At 35.6% G+C, this 18989-nt stretch overlaps 1 protein-coding gene across 1 annotated transcript in view; it reads right to left on the bottom strand.

Annotated features, from left to right (window-relative positions):
- PHF14 (PHD finger protein 14) overlaps window positions 1-18989 on the bottom strand; it is a 140538-nt gene that overhangs the window by 84650 nt on the left and 36899 nt on the right. Inside the window, exons 10-16 of the mRNA XM_054161128.1 lie at window positions 18322-18428; window positions 17006-17101; window positions 15543-15646; window positions 14419-14550; window positions 9140-9308; window positions 3147-3197; window positions 2848-2969 (exon numbers count right to left, since the gene is read on the bottom strand). Coding sequence (XP_054017103.1) covers window positions 2848-2969; window positions 3147-3197; window positions 9140-9308; window positions 14419-14550; window positions 15543-15646; window positions 17006-17101; window positions 18322-18428 — 781 coding nt within the window. The remainder of the gene's footprint in view (window positions 1-2847; window positions 2970-3146; window positions 3198-9139; window positions 9309-14418; window positions 14551-15542; window positions 15647-17005; window positions 17102-18321; window positions 18429-18989) is intronic.

The raw sequence follows: 18989 nt of genomic DNA, 5'->3' as shown, positions 1-18989 counted from the left end.
GGCAATAAAATTAGGTAAATGACAGGAAAAATGACCTAACAGGTAGTTAACATGCAGAATAAATCTCTCAATGATATAGCCAAAATAAACTACACAACTAGATGTTTTCTTTCATTGAAGTAGTTCATTCCAATAACACAATGCATTTGTAATCCTCTGGAAAACAGAAGATTGTGTCAAGTTGTGGCTGAATTAACTAGCATTTTCCTTGTGATTAATCTCTACATTAGCAGCCTTAAACTTCTAAAGCTACTGTAAATCATACACAGCTTTCAATTACTATGATTGATTGTTAATTTGTTGCAGCGCATTTAACGTAATTAATAATTAATGTGCTTGTTCAGCTTGTGCAAAGCTTCAAAACTAGCAGCTAACAGGCAAAGAAGAGATCCTTAACCTGAAGGCTTGTATGCCTCTCTGCATGGAAAGGCAGACACAAGCATGAACCTATACATGACAAATGCAATTCATGAAGAACGGTGGGAAACAAATTTCAGAAAGGAAATTTCCAGAGGATTCAGAAGAGCCTGTCTAGAATCCACTATCTGTCAAAACCAGAACTAAAGTAGATCACTTTGTGCAGCTAAGCAATCAATCCTTTATACAGTATAATCTTATCTTAAATTTGATACATACATTTTTAGCACCAGAATTGCAGATGTTACGTATTTCTTTAAAGTTATTCAGCCATGGTATGATTTGATGACTCAGTGTTATGCCAAACCTTACAGTCAATTTTACTCAAGAATTCTTTTCTTTACTAAACATGACACTGCAAATATTCCCCTTTCTCCCCCTTCCTATACCTCACCTTTCCCTTTTAATCCTGCCTTATACAGTGACTGCATGTGCTGAACAGGGCAGCTGCTTGAAACCTGAGACTTAGTGTAACTGGGAAAAAGAAATACTTGCACATTTAGCTTATATGCTAGCAAATATTTGCATTAAAAATAAATACATACATGCATAATAATTTGATTTGCAGCTCTGTATGCTTTTTGAATACTTTATAAGCAGCATTCAAACCTATGTTTTCAAAATCTCTATATTGTTTCAAACACATGACTTGAGACTATTTTACTCTCTCTGTAATGCTGAAGTAATAATTTTGCTTCAGTTCCTGCAAATCAAACAAAATGGAAAATTCTAAGTGGCAATAAAGTATAAACATTCAACAAACAGAATTAAAAAGGAGGATACTACGAGCTTGCTCTGAAATGTGGGATGAAGAAATCCAATGCCTTTGCAGAGATTTCTTTAACCTGATCAAATAGGATTTTGCTCCATACATAAATGATACTCAGATTTTCATAGAGAACTTGTTGAGTTTTAGCATGTAGCATGCTTATTTTTGGCACATCTAAATTAGCATTAAAATCTTCCAGTGTAGTGAACAAGACATAGCACTAATTTTCTATTGTAACTAATTTTTATTGTAACTTAAATAGCTAGGTCTTCACAGCTCTTTTCTCAGCTTATACTTTCTGTCTTCCACGTATTATTTAAGACTGCTAGAAAAAGACTGAAATAGAAAATAAATTCACTGCTTTTTTCACAGTAAAGCAAAGTACACGCTCCTCCCAGGATTCCTTCCCACAACAAATTGGTCTTCTTGTATCTCTTACTTCTCACAGAAAGCCTTTTATCTTGTTGTGGGCAGTTAAAACCTGAATGCCACCAGTTCTCAGCAGTATAAATGTATTAGCAACCACCGCAATATCCCACCTCTACTTCACAGTCTGATACTGAGCAGGAGCTAGGAGTACCTAGCAGTAGCAGCTTGTCTATGTATGAAAGTCACACCCTGCGTTCAATTTGGAAATGAAAACACAATCTGGCAAACAACCCTTAAAACTGATCAACTTAAATAAACTTACATTAAATCAAAAGCTGTAATTGATGCTAAAATCAACTATTCCGAGTACAATACATGTACCTGTGAAACTTGCATATGTCAAATATTCTGACCTTCCTCATAACTCTGATTCCCTGAAATAAATTAAAAGATGCAATTTGGAAAAATTATTCCAGTCAAAAACATCAACTATTTCTGAGCATAAGAGGAGATCTTGTTCAGAAAAATCTAGTTTTAGTATATAGGCCCTAAATTCAACACTACTTTCTATCTGAACTTACTGTGAGATCATGTTAGAGAAAGCTGAGTAGATTCAGCTAAAATCCACTTTCTGGTTACTAAGCTTCATTCTTCATTCAAGAATTGTATGCAGATTTTACAGCTTTGCAAAGGGGTCACAATGTCTGCTATAAAGTCAAGATCGGCTCAAGTTGTGGTCAGCCATAGCTATTCAATGGCAGTAGCTCTACCTTTTTGATTAGATTTCTGCAACTATTAAACCACTATTCAGTAGATATCTTTTTCCACTTATTCCAGGTAAGAAAGATGATTATTAAACCTTTTCATGATCTTCATTAATGGAGATTTAAAAACCCATAAATTCCTCATAATCTACACTTCTGGTCATCAAATTGTTAACAATAATAAATTATTTACTTTTAGGAGGATACTGTAACCTTAATATCATTAAATTGCTGGTTTGTTTATTTCACTAGCCTGTTCTAAACACTGGCAATTCACTCTGAGTAATTTATGTCTCTTATGTTAGAAAAATGGGTTATCTTGTTTATTTAGGTCTTAATCCATACTGTAAATGCATTTGGCAGGTCAATAAGTGAATCAAGTAAATATTTCTGATCTCATGTTTCCCTTAAAATAAGCTTTTGTTTGTTTGGGGTTTTTTAAAAGCACATTTTCTCCATTACAATCACCATGACAAAGCGATAAAGACGGAACATTAATTCTTCATAAGGTTAGAATCTCAAACCTACCTGACTAGATTCTCATTGTCTCCAGTCCCTTTGCAGGTAGCACATTCAGTCCTTAAATCCTCAGACTTGGGCTTCTTTTGTAGAACAGACTGTCGCTGTCTTCTTTCTCTGGGAATCCGTTCCTGTCATAGCAGAAGGCAAAAGAAAGGAATGGGGGAAAGGAGGGAAGGAAAGCAATTATTTTCAGCTATAGTACTGAAAGTAACACTTCAGCCCAAAATTTTTTTTTTTTTTTTGGTGTGTGCTACTGTTATAAATATATAAAATTAAAAAGGAAAAACAAAACACTAAATTCCAACCTCAGGTTTTTCTTCTTCGGGCACAAAGCTTCGTTTTCGTCCTCTAGTTCTCTAGAATATAAAATATATTTAAAATTTAGTATTAGGCAACAGAATATTTCTTGCTATTATCTAGCAGTCAAAACAACAGAAACATACTGTAAAAAACAATTTGAAGCATTAACTATAGAATTACTGCTAGACAACTACAGTAATTGAGCTTCAGATTCTGGGTAGATGTCTACAGAACTAGCCAAAAAGTAACTAAAAGATGTTTGTTGACCTGAATGTGTGGAGTGCTATTTTTAAAAAGACTGCTTCCAGAAGTAATAATGTCTTACACATTTTGCACAAATTCTCCAGCAGTGAAATGCATAATTTGAGAATTTATATGAACAGTATATTAAATTCCTTGGGCACTTAGAAGTTCCTTACTTGTAAGTCAAGGGATAGCATTAAAAAATTGAAACATTGAAAAACGTCACCAAAAGAGAAATAGAAAATAATTCTTATAGCTTTTGAGGACTAAGCAAGAATTAAAGCTTTCAAATTGAAACTTAATATAATGGGTATGTGGCTGATGCTCATGAAGCTGTAGCATATGACAGGTACACAACAGCAATATAAAAAGCAGACATTATTTCAGTATTGCAGTTGGCCAAAAAATCTGCATATCAGTGTGGCACAAAAGAGATTTCTATAGAGTGTAACAGTAAACATCAAAGGTTTACAAGCAGCTGTCAATAAATACATGACCCAAGTCCAATTTCAGTCACTATGTTTCTATCTGTCTCTGAAATAGCATTGTACAACTTCCATGTGTTAAGCAACTGCTACAAACCGACCATATTACAGTCTCTCCTCCTCCTTTAACATGAACAGAAAAGTACAAGGGATACAAAGGAAATGAAAAACATCAGAGACTATTCCACAATGTCTGATAAGTCTACTGAAATAAACAGATGTTAAAATGCTTGTTATTCTGGAAGGAAATCATCATAGTCATTTATCATATGATAAAAAACTACTCACTCCTTTATGATTTCTTAAAACTTCTTTTGAAGCAGCCAGTGCTCAACTCAGTAAGAGGGAAAAACAGGCGATTACTCCGACTGTATATTAGGAAGAATTTCTTTACAGTGAAGGTGGTGAGACACTGGAACAGGTTGCCCAAGAAGTTGTGGATCCCTCCTCCCTGGAGCTATTCAAGGCTATGTTGGATGAAGCGATGAGCAACCTGGTCTAGCGGAAGGTGTTCCTGTCCATGGCATGGGGGTTGGAACAGGATGATGTTTAAAGATTCTTTCCAACCCAAACCATTCTAAGATTCTGATTATATGCCTCTTTAGAATACTTTAATTGTCACTGAGATTCTCTTTCGTATGTCCCTATATACAATTTATAAAATATAAACCTTATTTATTTCATACATTATCAGTATTATTGTATATTTACTAATACAGCATTAATTGAGGTGTTCTGCCTTCCAGAAGCCACACAGTATATACCTGAATGTCCAAATCTAGAAGAAACTAATTATTATACGTAATTTTATTTATCAGTGCATTATTAAAGGTATTAATGTAACATAGAATACAAATCAGCTACAAGTTACACAACCAAAGGTCACTGTAAATTAAAACTAGACAAAACCAAATCTGATCAGACATCAGCACACTAACTGCCAATTTTACTACTTTCAACCTCTGGCATCAATCCTGAAGCCACTTTAAAAACTTTCACAATGTTATGCCATGTAGTCCCTGCTGAATGCAGCTGTGCAAAGATTAACATTGAGCAGGTGCAAAGGTGGATGTCAAAATATGCAGGGCCATGGTCCTCATTCTTCATGTTTAAGCACAATAATGCATGCTTTGTACAGCCAGAGTAATGCCATCTCTATAACTGTGATCTATATTTGCAAATTACCTATCAATGTAATTATTTTTTTACCCCAAGATTAAAAGTTAATAACTATATTTGAAGAAGTGATGAATCATGTTTAAACTTCAGCAAAATGGAAATACAGGATTTATAAATAAGTTAGTCACCTTTGACAATAAAATGCTGCTTTTCATGTGTCTGCTATATAATGTGTGATGCATATCACAAGGAATGCCACACTGAATTATAGTCATGTTATGCTTCCATTAGATTTCCAAACTTTCAAAGATCCTTGAATGTTTGAGAACTGCTACAAAATAAACATTAAAATCAAAATCTTTGACATACATGTTTGTAGGATTTTTACTATGCTTCCAAAGAATTTTACACTAATGTTTTTCCAAACTGTCTTCTTCTACACTTCAACATATTTGCAATGCCAACTTCTGCTTACAATCACTATACTATTGGCAGCATTCACAGCAGAAAATAACATCAAATTTGCAACTGCAAACTGAGTATTTTGTGATTTACTATAGCCTTCCAGCAACCAAACATTTCTAATTTTACAGGGTTTCACTGAAATTACCTTGCAGGTTCACAGAAAACAATCAGATAAACCTAGATTTCTTTCTCCAGTCTTTTTCATTGCCTCAGAGTAAAGTGGTTGCAGTTTAAAATGCTTTGAACAATTTCTGCCCATTAGTGGGTTCAGGATCAGAACATCAGGGATTATGAAAATGAACTATTAGAGCTGCAGGTACTTGTCATAAATAATTTAAAATTTAAGATTTCTTGTAAAGGAAAAGCCTCCAGGAACAGTGTTATTTTATATATGTCCTTTGGTAAATACAACTGAGATAAACACAGTCATATTCAGAACTTACTTGGAAAGAGAGATGTTAACCCAGTATGAGATGCACACAAAGGCAGACATATTTTTATTCCTAAAGGTCTCTCTCTCACAAAAAGGAATCAGTTTTGCATAACTTGTCCCTTTACTTCCAAAGTTCTCAGTTAAGTTTGGAAAGCAAACAATCCTGTTATCAGCACCCAGGCAAAATCTCCATTAATGCCAGTGCTGTCCCAGCAGGTTTTTTTTGTTTCATTGCAATAGGCAGGTATCTACTATTTGGAATGGACAACTCAGTCCAGAACAACACACAGGTAGATCTAGATTAGACAAATGCAATCTATACATGACAACTGCTACAGGATGACTCCTTAAAATAGGAATAAACCCAAAGTTCAAAGAATGCAATGTGGTTTAAAATATGTATCTATATCCTTTCCTATATATATAGAAGTAAAAAATTAATTTCAAATGTTGTTATTTATTTAGTGGTCTGGTTGCATGGCATCCTAACTTCTGTACCTGAACAATTCTGGAATTCACTCAGTGTGCACTCATACAAGAGTGCTATGTACTCAGATACTTCCCTGCTATTAATGAAGATTCCAGCCACTGAACTTTAGATCCCAAAGCACCAATGGAATTACCATGCAGACACATGCTGGTTACTACACTGGCAACCTAATATTTTGGATAAAAATTAATTATAAACCTGATCCTGTATGAGGTTAATTATCCCAGAAAATTAGACTAACTTAAGTCCAGGTCATAATCATGACACACAAAGTGCATACAACTTTTTCACTTCATATCCCGTCACAAACAGGACCTTTAAATAGTAGTAACAGTAACAGCAGATGCCAAGCCCAGCCAAACTAGACAAGTTTGACTTCCTAATACTATACCATCTTATTGCTTTTCCTCCCCTTCTCCAGAGACTTCTTACTGGAACATGTACCTTATAAATATCTGAGGGCTGGGTGTCACGAAGGAAGGGACAGCCTCTTTGCACTTATGCCCTACGACAGGACAAGGGGCAATGGATGTAAGCTATAGCACAGGAAGTTCCACCTCAGTGTGAGGAAGAACCTCTTTACTGTAATGATCACAAAGCATGGGAACAGGCTCCCCAGAGTGGTTGTGGAGTCTCCTTCTCTGTGACCTGCACAAGAATCTATGGTTCTGCTCTGTCAGGAGGGTTAGACTTGAAGAACTACAGAGGCCCCTTCCAACCCTTAACATCCTGTAATCCTGTACTACTCTGCTACATTCAAACCACATTTCAGACAATATCCCCAAGTCCTCCTTATATTCCCCAACTAAAGTGAGGATATCCAATCTCATAACTATGAGAACACTATGGAAACATTACAAACAACGAGGTCATGGCAAGGAGTCGTTTCATTACTACAGAACAAAAGATGTCTTTGATATGAAATATAAGCAGAGCAGAACACTCTCACAAAACAGAACTGGGAAAACTTCCACTACTACCTATCACTGCACAATCAAGACCATGCAAAATATAGATTTTCAAAAGCCTGAGACAAAAAAAGCAGCACACAAGTTGCAGTTGCAAAGACAATGTGACCATCCTTCTGTTCAACACAAACTGTGACCATTTGCTAAGGCGGCAGTTTTTAATCCCTGATGTCATCCAATCCTCAGTAAGAATACAATGTTATAAACATCTTTTGCCAATGAGAAAGTTAGTGAGCCAGCTGCACAAAAAAATCACTTTGACTTCCTTTGCTTTGTTAAAAGGCAGAAAAAAAAAATTAATGGTAGCAAACAGGCACAAAATTGTTTAAAATGAGGGTAGGGACAGGTATATAGACACCAGATGGCACACTCACTCAATACAGACTCAAAGCGACTACCTTAAATGCTACCTTTCACTACTATTCAAAATATCTCTCTGAAATAATCATTTGATTTTCTGCAAAGCTTTCAGTAATAAAAAAGGAACTGACAGATGAAAAGAAATAGCAGTAAATAGAAGTATGCTTATAAAGAGGAATGCATCAAGCATGAAGTTTAATTACATAGAATTACAATTTTCCCCTTTTTTTTAGATTCCATTCTCCTGGAAACTTTTATTTTTAAACAGTTGGGCTTGATGATCTTTGAAGTCTTTTCCCATATAACAATTCTATGATTTATTTTCTAGAAAAGCAAACATTTTGCCACATTCCTGCTGTCAAGGTATACTACAACTGAATCTGGCTGTTAACTTGAGCACACGGTTTCTAAGACTTAAACATGTAACACGAGTTTGAAACCTCGGACTGTCTTCTCTTCTTTTTAACATTAATTTCCTCCAAAGCAAACACGTTTGGAGTACTGAAACAGAAGAGAGAGGGCAAAAAGGCGAGAAAAGGTCAGTTTGCAGATGCTGCTAAACTGGAAAACAGATCTTAAATGTACTTATTTGTAAGAAGTGATACTTATGCTAGTTAACTTTACTTACAGAGATAATGGAATTTACTTCAGAGCAATCAGACATCTCTCAATGTAGCAATGAAGAGGCTTGGCAGTTATTACACAGGCCTCAGGAAAAAACAATCTTGTCTTCCTATGAATTTCTTTACAATACCTTATATCGTACCTTATATGTTTATTAACATATACCCAATATGTTTATTAGCATACCTTATATGTTTATTACTACTATGAATGTCTTTCCTGCAATACATTCAGGGGTGTTTTTTTCAGTTCCACAATCATGAATCCCCAACCCTTAGTACCACTGCAATACATATAAAAACTGGGAGAAGAAAGAAATAAAAAGGGAGAAGAGATGCAAAGGGTTCAGTAAGCAGGAACATGAGATAATTCTTCTTTCTGTGTGAACAGCATGACAGTCAGTTCAACCTACACAGACAGTTATAAGAACCTTTCTGTTCTTACAGATAGTGAAGGGAACTTCATCTCAAAAGAAAGGGAAAAAAAAAAAAGAAAAGTTTCTCCCCTACAGAGAGGCTCTCAGCTGTAAGGGCTATGTTTCAGGGCAAACTGAATTTTCTCTTATTCTGTAATGTGTAACCCAGGTAAAAGGAAAAACTTGTTCAGTAACGTGTTTCCCAGATTTTTTACTTTAGAAAAGCTTTATCTTTAACACCAGTAATAAAGCATTAAATAGCAGAAAGGGAATAAATAACAAAAATAGACTATGAATCCATTTGAAAACCTGTAATTCAACATGTTCAAAACAGGCCATTTTAAACTAAATTCCTATGAACATGAACTGCATCATGACAACTAAACTATCATTTACCGTGTTTCTGATTGGAATTTTCTTCGGTTCCGGTGGCACATCCTGAGGAACAAATTTAACTGGTTCCTTAATCTGCCTCCTTGATCTTTTGGTCCCATCTGGTAAGGTTTCCATGGCAATATCAGCCTCCATGTCACTGCTACCTGCCTGGTCACACTCTGAGCATTGCCTGCAAGGCAGAATATTTTCTATTAAAACTGCAGTCAAAAAAGCATTTAAAGCTCAAAAGTCAAGAAAGCAAATGGATACCTGAAAGAGCCTCTTAAACACATGGGGTTTTAAATTCCTAAGCAAAAAATGAACAAGACTTCTTATGGTTGGGTTTTTCCCCCTGTCATTAAAATTCTGAAAACCAAAAAAGTAGGGTTTAATCCTCAAGAAAGATGCACCCTATTTCAACATTTGCACCCTACCACATCCCCATTATTTTTAATGCTGTCCCACTGATCAGTAATCCATTCATTAACTGTTACTGCAGTTCAACCTTTACAATGACACACTGCTGGATTCACTCTGATGATAGCGCTGTTTAGCGGCAGGGATCTACAAGACATGTCGGTTATGGAAATTAGTGTTATGTATTTTAATAAGAGACTGTGTTTTAAATCTGAAAACAAATTCGTTTAGAGACAAAGATACAGAAGCTGGAGATGTACATTAAAAAACTTGGAACACTGAGTTGAAAGAAATGTCTATGGAGTGTCTGAAAAAGTGCAAAATCACAATCAGAACCTTGCTAAGAAAATGCCATTAGCAACCAGATCAGCAGAGCACTTTAGAGCCCTACTTGAATATAAATAAATAAAATATTTTAGCTTTAATATTATTGAGGAAGACAGGAAAAATCTCCATCAGATGAGGTACTGCATGCAAGGTTTAGAAATTCCTTTTTTTATGACCAAGCTTGGTCTGAAACAAGTGGTCCAAGTGTCACAGCAAGCAAAATTTGAAAAAAGTAAATCTACAAAAAGAAAGCAGCAGAATCACAGTATGATAGTGGGGATGTGTTCAAAGGGTGGTGTGAATGGCAGAACAAAGCTTCACAAATACACCAAAGGTGAGGGGGAAAAAGGAAAATTATGAACATGAACTTAGAAGCAACCTCTTGATTTGCTGGAATAGCCTCTACTATCACAGACAACCACATCCCAGCAACCCTATTATAAAGCAGTCAAGCCCCAGCTATAAAGTAGTTTGTTTGCTGGCTCCCATAGGATCCACAGAAAAGCTATTACAGACACACATTCCTCTGACTTGGAAACAATCTTCTAACTTTCAGCTCCTATTATGGCTTATTTCAATGGGGTTCTTGAATTTAAGGAACTCTTTTTCCATTCTGCTGTTCATTCCAAATACATTCACAAAAAGCAACCATATGACTCTACTTCCTTTTGGCTGCACTCAGCATCATCCTTATTTAATGTCACCTCTTCAAGGACAATTGGTAAGTAAAGAACCTACCAGAATGGGTCACCTTTCTAACCATTTCAAATTAGCAAGCACTGTCATGCACCCCATGCAAATTAACAGGAGAAAGGGTGCCAAACATTCAACTTCTGTACACATATATTGTTTTCCTTTGTCTGGACTTGCCTTATCTGGACTCAGAGAAAAATGAGTGGTAGGCAGTAATACATCTATTACTGAAAACTACTGGAAATGCTTGATCCATTAAGAATTCTCAGTGATGATTTGAAACCTTTTAGTCATAAAATATTTGATTAATTGCTAACAACCTGCAGCAGAAAGAAAATTGCATGATGTGGTTGTTTTTAATTTGACTTGATACAAGAACCAGGGGTAGCTTCCCATCTCACAAAGCAAACGGATCTTCTCAGCTCAAAAGGCAAGAACAGTTAAGCGAGAAGGAACACACACTACTAAATTTCACAATTCATTACTGGTCCAAGCTATTACAGTGCATGACACAAATGTTACTGCATTGCCTGGTGACAAGGCAATTTTTGAGCACAGGCAGCTTCAAGAAACTTGTGAGCTTATAGGTGGGGCTTTATTTCAGGACTTTAGTAAACCCCAAATACTGAAGTGTGCTTTCCATTGATGAAGTTTTAGAACCTGATAGCATAAGGCCTTGAACAGAGAAATTCACAAAGTGAAAAAGTGAACATCTACATTAGACCAGCTTGCTCAAGGCCTTGCTTGTCAATGCAAAGCAGGTTGGAAACAGATGATCTTCAAGGTCCCTTCCAACCTAAACCACCACTCTTAGGAATCTATATCTGAGAAAACCAGGAGGGAGGGAGAGTTTGGAGATGGAATTGGGTTTTGGTGAAGTGGCAATGAAAACAAAGATGACTACTTCCCCCAAAATCTAGCTGAAATGATGAAATTATGATGATTCTTTATGCTGCAGCTTTACACATCAAAAAAAATCTAAATATGCATTGATTGAGGGGCCTGGCAGATGGAAAGTTGTGAAATACGGTGGCAAAACCTGGAGAAACACTGAACACCATATGAAGCAAAGGTCATGAAGCTAAGAAACTGAAAAATTCCACATATTTAAATAGAAGTATGCCACAGCATTTTACACTGTGATTAGAAGTGCTTGTCTACTTTGTAAGTACCACATCAAACCAGAAATAAACTAATGCTTTCATGTTTTATTATGTAAAACAGTTGTTATGCTATTCCTTTCAAAATAAATCCATCTGAAATGAGGACAAGCTTTGAACTTACTACGTTACAAACAATTTCTTTCTATAATATTCAAGATGCATAAATTTTACCTTGGAGAAAATTGTCAGTGCTCTGAACTGGGGAAATTTTTTAGTATTAAGTGCATGAACCCAGTTTCTAATAAGCTTTGAAACACTGGTGCTCACCAGGGCTAACATTTCTTATAGTTTCACTAAGAGTAAAATCATTACCTCCTTTAAATATTTAGAAGCATTGAGATAACTAGTAATAATTTGTGCAAACAAATTAGCTTTTAAAATATTTTTTAAAAAATTAATTTTTTCTGACCTTTACATGTAACAATGTATTTCATTAATTTCTAATTCCCTTTTTGTATAGTGAAATTTCAATTTCTAGTAAATGCTATACACGAAATGGGCAAAAAAAGAAAACTATTAACTAAGCTACATAGCATTACACACACAAGCTGAATCATTTGGCATCCTCAAACATAGTTTAAAATATGAAGCATATGGGGGGGGGGGGGAATCATACTAAGCTCCTCATGTTTAAGTAGGTATGTATTGATTAAGTATATGACTCTATTCACCAAACCTTTTGCAAAGGCTCACATTAATAATGATGAGTAAAGGATTAGTAATGGTAATAGACTACAAAGTCAAAACTAAGAAACAATTATTTTAACTGTTATCTGCTTACTATTTTAAAAGAGGATTATATTCAACGTTTTCATAGCACTTTCAATAAATCTTCCAACCTGCCTAACATTTCAAGGAAATTCCCACTATATCTCATTTTCTTATCTTTTTGCTAAGTTTCCATTCTATCCTATACAAATAGTTGAAAAGTACATGGCCCCTGTATAAAAAAATTAAAAATAATATTGCATTTTTCTTCTTAACTTAATCAAAAGATTATTTTTTTTATTCAAAACAGCAGGGGGGGAAGCCTGCTGAACTCAAATTTAGATTAAAAGTCCATTCTATAGGGTCTCTATTGATTCTGAAGAGAATAAAGGCATGTTCAGTGATGAAAAGAATCCAATCAGTACAGCTCAATTTCTCTGCTATAATCTCACACTTCAGAATATGCCTTAGCTAATTAGAAGTAAAAGCTAAGTTTGTGATCTGAGATGTAATTGAAGCATGACATTCACAATAAAGGTAAGTTAGAGCTTTGAAATTAAATTTTACTACCTAACCTGACCTATTCTGCCTTTAATGCCTATAGAGAGCTGTAGTGTTACATCTTTTAGACTGATGGCTTTTAGTGAGCCTTTTCAACTTGGTTTAAAAGCAGAGCAAAAATTAAGAACCTCCTGTGCCAATGCAGAAGAAAAAAATGTTTCCATGTAACAAGTACTTGGTATATTTGACCAAAGAGCTCAAAATGTCTTTGAAATACTGGAAAGTCCAAAATCACAGACTACATAAAATAATTAAAGGAAAATTAGGTTCAGAAAAATATTAGTAATGGTGAAAACCTTTCTGGGATCTTCAGCTATTAAAGGAAAACTCTATTAATTTACTAAGCAAATTTACTGGGCAAAATCCAGGTTTTGTCCTGTTAAGATACAAAAAACCAAAACCAAAACCCAACACCAAAAAAACCCCACCACCAAAATCATAGACAAGACCTGTCAATTCATGTACTGATTATCTTGTTCTGCAGATAATCATCAAAACTACCCAAAAAAGTAAATGTTCTCTGGAAGTTGTTAAAAAAAAAAAAAAAATCAAAACATTGAGGCAAAGTTTTCTTGATTGCAATAGTTTTACTGTATTTTTAGAAGGAATACTTCTACTATTTTGATTCAGTACCTTATTAACATTCAGACAAGGGGACAATGCTTCCTCAAGATGCTGTACATTAACTTCTTGCCAGATAAAAACTGCTTCTAACACATTTCAGAGGAGTTTAGAAACATGCAGAATGTTAACATAACACTGCAGCAAACTGATTTTATGACAGTTTGTAAATCAGCACCCTTACCACACTATCAGTTCTCTGTTGTACCTCTTATCTTTCTCTGTGCTTCAGCAGCACTAAAACATTTTTAATTCATGGAAATGCAACTGCAGTAACTATGGTTATGCATATGCTGCTGCCATTGTAGATTTGAGTCGTGAGACAGAAACGTATCCAACTGATTGACAGGTTGGACGCGATGATCTTGAAGGTCTCTTCCAACCTAGATTATTCTATTCTATTCTATTCTTGATTTCCCATATTGCAATGAACTAATCTACTACTTACAAGTTTGAGTATTTACAACTGTTTTCCTAAAGATCCAGAGAGCTGCATATTAGTGTCCTGAAGGCAGCCTATAGTTGCCTACCATTATTATATAGCATCATTAATAATCACAAATGGTCTCAAAAACTAAGAAAATTGAAGCTATAATATACTTATATACAGTGACTAGTAATAAGAAAAATCTTCACAACTTTTGGGTTTTTTACCCTTGAAAAATCACTGCTAATAAAAATAAATAAAAACTCAGTTCAGACTGAATTACAGCAATGTCTAAACCACTTGGCACTGGCAGGTCTGTTCATGTTTATGTCCTGCTCTAAGTACAGAAATAGCAGAAAACAACACACCAGTTGCATTCTTACCAGTAACTGTTTTTGGTCTTCCTTGGCATCCTTGTAAGAGGTGGATCCAGGCAACCAAGATGATAATGGAGTTTACAAGTATCACACAGTAGCAGTAAGTGTTGATCATGGTTCTTCTTGCAAATTCCACAGCTTTTAAAGCAGACAGCATAAAATCATTATAATTACAATTGAAATCATAAAAATTTAATGATACGTCCCAGCACATTCCCCAGTTTCAACACAAACATGTGGCAACGTCAATTTGAATGCATCACTTTAGCACATAATTACTTTTTAAGCTTCTACCTATTTACAGTAAAGTATAAAAGGGACCTAATATAGTCAACAATAAAATGGTTTTCAATCTGATATTTTTAGGACTTCTAACTAGCAAGTAATCACTCACGCTTCCACAAAATGTACCAGTGCAAGGGGAAAAAACACTACCTGTGCCACCCGAATGATTAAGTAGAAAACATATGCTGCTATTATCAATCTTAATCAAATGGTTAGTTTAATACTGCAGGCACAATGAAATACATCTGTGCTGCCATTACGTTGGGCAATGTAGCAACTCAGAAGAAATTACATTTCCTTTAATTATTAGTAGTATCATTTTCACAGAATCACAGAATGGTAGAGGTTGGAAGGGATCTCTAGAGATCATCCAAGTCAAATCCTCTGTCAACGCCAAGTTCACCTACAAAAGGAACATGTCCAGGCAGGTTTTGAATGTCTCCAGGGATGGAGACTCCACCACCTCTCTGGGCATCCTCTTCCAGTGCTCCACCACCCTTAAATTAAATAAATTCCTCCTCATGTTTAGACAGAATCCCTGTGTTCAATTTCATGCCTATTACCCCATCCTGTCACTGAGCATCACTGAAAAAAGACTGTTTCCTGTTGTCCTTAAAGCACTACTGTCAAATCAGAAAAAAAACCAACACCTCAACCTTGCTGATGTGAGCTGAGATGAAGAACTGACTGCTGTTCAAGTCAGGCTTCAGAAGTAAGCGAAATACATAGACAACTCTGAAGCATTTTGTTAATCAAAACTGAAGCAAACAATTTTCTCCTAACACTTTTGTGAAACTGTAACTCACTCGGTGTTGTATCTAATCAATCAAGGCTTTATTACTTGCCTATAAAGTACAGCTGGAAGTGCAGATGTCTTTTGTGTTCCTCCTTCCTTCTTACTTGGTTTCCTTTCCTTAGGAGCACGTAAAATTGCTGGGATGTTCAATTTCTGTTGGGTTTGAACAAAGACAATACACAAGTCTTGAGACTTTTAAGGAACACGACTGCAATCTCAATGCATGAAGAGTAAGACTCAAATTTTCAGTGTGAAATTGCTTAGCTAGCTATTTTTCAGACAGGAGCAACTACATATGTTTATCTCACTATGATTTTGTAATATAAAAATCACATTATATGCCTGCTTCCAATTCAATAAATGAAAACCACATAGAAATGCTAGCCTTTAAATTTTTCCTTCAGGCTCTATACAGAGGGATAGACAAGGATGCCTTTTTCTAGGCAGCTTAAAGAAGCAAAGGCAAATTCACAAAACTGACAGAATACTGAAGCAGTTTTTTTTCCCCAACATCCTCACTACACTGGCGCTTGATAGGTTAATTAGAAAAATTATCTTATTGGACCAAGTCCTCCACAAAGCAGACGAGATTCTCTTTGGGGTTCTACTAATCTGCAGTATGCTAGCTTCTCAGACAGCAACCATCTATCAAAGTCATTTCTGAGCAGCCCCATGGGTCTGCATCTGTTCAACCAACTGGAAAAAAAATTGTCATGCAAGCTGTGTAAATGAATTCTACTAAAGTACTACTTTTCTTTTTTTTTCTTTCTTTTTTTTTTTTTTTTTTGTTTTTAAATTTAGTATCATTTTCACCAGAAAATACATTTTGGAACATTTTCTGAAAGTCATCTTAAAGAGAAGGGGAAAAAATAATCTTGATTCACAACAGAATCTTTCTTCACAAGTAGAAAAAAGAGGCGGACAAATACAACTACACAAACTAGCCTACTTTGAGAATACTTCTGCATAAAGAAAGGATAAGCTTCAGTTTCTGAACAGCAGCACAAACTCAGCAGTACTCAAGGGCATGGCAAAACTGTGACTTTCTCTTCTCCTATATATTTATATTCATTTAACCAAAATATTTGGCTCTGTCCAGTTAAAACCCATCACATACATACTGCAGTTTTAAAGACTTACACCTTGAAGAGTTACCATATAATCTGAAGCCTGCTAAGTAACTAAAGACATTGTGGGGATAAAAATGGTAGGATTAACTCATGCTTCATGTGATGATTCATCACAAATTACAGGTCAATCAGTTACACCAAATGAAAGAATTTTACAAACAAGATTGCTGCTACAACAACAAAATTAAGCTGCGGGCTCCCAGTAGGTGGTTTGCAGAAGTCAAGGTATTTCAATCAAGATAGAATATCCCCAGAGTAAAGTCTGAGCAAATCAATTTATTTGGCTATAGAAGTCACAAAGAGAAACAAAAATGCCCATTCCTGGAAAACTAGGTCTGCCTATGAACTACAGAGACAAGAGAAAAGAAAACCAAAAACTAACCTGTCCAATGATTCTGCCCAGCAGAGCCCAAATGCCTTGCCCTTCATTTCGCAGTTTTCCATTCATGTTTTGTAGCTCTTCCAAGGACTCACACAGCTGAAAAGGTTAAAGGAGATTTTTGAACAAAAAAAGAAAAACAAAACCACAATGGAACTCATGTCAATATAACTCAGACCAGTGCAATCATTCAGCAATTTAATAGAAATAAGATGAAAAACTAGGTAAACAGGTTCAGAAAGAACACACAAGCATAACAAGAGATTGCATCAAGGGCAAAGAAAGAGCTATGGATGTCATTTGGACTTCTGTAAGGCTTTTGACACAGTCACCCAATAGAACTTCTGTGCTTGCAGACAAATAAAGAGTTTTAATTCGTCTGCATCAAAAGCAGTGTGGCCAGCAGGTTGAGGGAGGTAATTTTGCCCCTCTACTCTGGTGAGACCTCATCTGGAGCACTATGTCCAGCTCTGACAGGCACAAAACTGTTAGAAGGGGTGCAGAGGAGGGCAAAAAAATGATCATAGATGGAACAGCCCTCATATGAGAAAGGCTGACAGAGATGGGGCTATTCAGCATGAAGAAGAGATACATCCAGGCAGACCTTATAATGGCCTTTCAGTACTTAAAGGGGCTTGTAAGAGAGATGGGGACAATCTTTTTATAGCAGGACCTGTTGCAACTGGACAAGAGGTGATGGATTCAAACTAAAAGAGAGTAGATTTAGGCCAGCTATAAGGAAGAAATTTTCTACAATGGGGGTAGTTGAAAAGATTGGTGGTAGAAGCCCCATCCCTGGAAACATTCAAGGTCAAGTTGGATGAGAATCTGAGCAATCTGATCTAGTTCAGGATGTCCCTGATAGCTGCAGGGTGGCTGGACTAGATGACCTTTAAAGATCCCTTCCAATACAAAACATTCTACGATTAAATGAAAACAAAACAAAACAAACAGACATTAGTCAAACTGTGTTGTCTCAAAATCTCAAATGAAGTGCACATGAAAAACAAAACAAAAAAAGAAAGGCCTGGAGACATAATTCAGTCATGAAAGAGACATGTCTGTCCGTGTGCAATTTGAGACTGGAGATCCTAGTGGGGACAGTTAGCGCTTAATAAATGACACTGTAGAAGCTGATTCTCCATGTGCGGGGAGGACAGACCACAGAATGTTTGAAAAAGAATAATCTTTTTTTAAGTATTAAAGAAAAAATAGTTTGTATCTTTCTTCCCAAGTTGTTTTGTACAGAAAGCAAAATGCTATCAAAGTTAACAGCAGCAACACTAAAGCAGTACAAAGTTTTAGTACTTTTCCTTCACCTTGTTATATTCCACGTGAAGCTTTTCTTGCTCATTTTCCAATTTATCCTTTATATTCTTCTGTTCAGCCATATTCTCCTGGATTTGAATCATACGCATATTTCTCTCTATTTAAAAGAAAATGGCATTATTTCTTATCCCTGGATATATTTTCACGTTTTATGCACTGAATAAAAAGCAGCAATGAAAAGCATAAAATCGTAATGGCACACAAACACAAAACTATAGTACACAGATTTATTACACAGAGCAAAATGAACAGTCATAACATTTACGTTTTGCTGCATAAATACTAGACCTATTTAAATAATAAGCTCCAATCAGCCATCCACTAAAGAGTCCCAAAGTCATACTATTCCATGTAGAAATGGAGGAAAATGTTAGAGAAAAAAATAATACCCAAAGGTACATAAGCTTCTACTCCCTTCTTGGCAAAACAGTTCAGCCTCCTGTTTATATTTGACAGATTTTCCTCTTTTCATAAATACCTCTTATTAAAAATCATTTTCTGTGTAGATACCAAGCAGTAACATACCTGACATAAAAAGAAGTCATAATTCACATGTATTTATTAATAACAAAGAAACACAAGTAAAATAAAAAAGCCAATAAATTAGAACAGTACAAGTACAGCACAGTGATCATTTTTCACTAAGAGAAATATGCAA

The sequence above is a fragment of the Dryobates pubescens genome, chromosome 4 (genome assembly GCF_014839835.1).
Source record: "Dryobates pubescens isolate bDryPub1 chromosome 4, bDryPub1.pri, whole genome shotgun sequence".
Lineage (NCBI taxonomy): Eukaryota > Metazoa > Chordata > Aves > Piciformes > Picidae > Dryobates > Dryobates pubescens.
This window is presented reverse-complemented; position numbering and strand designations above follow the sequence as displayed.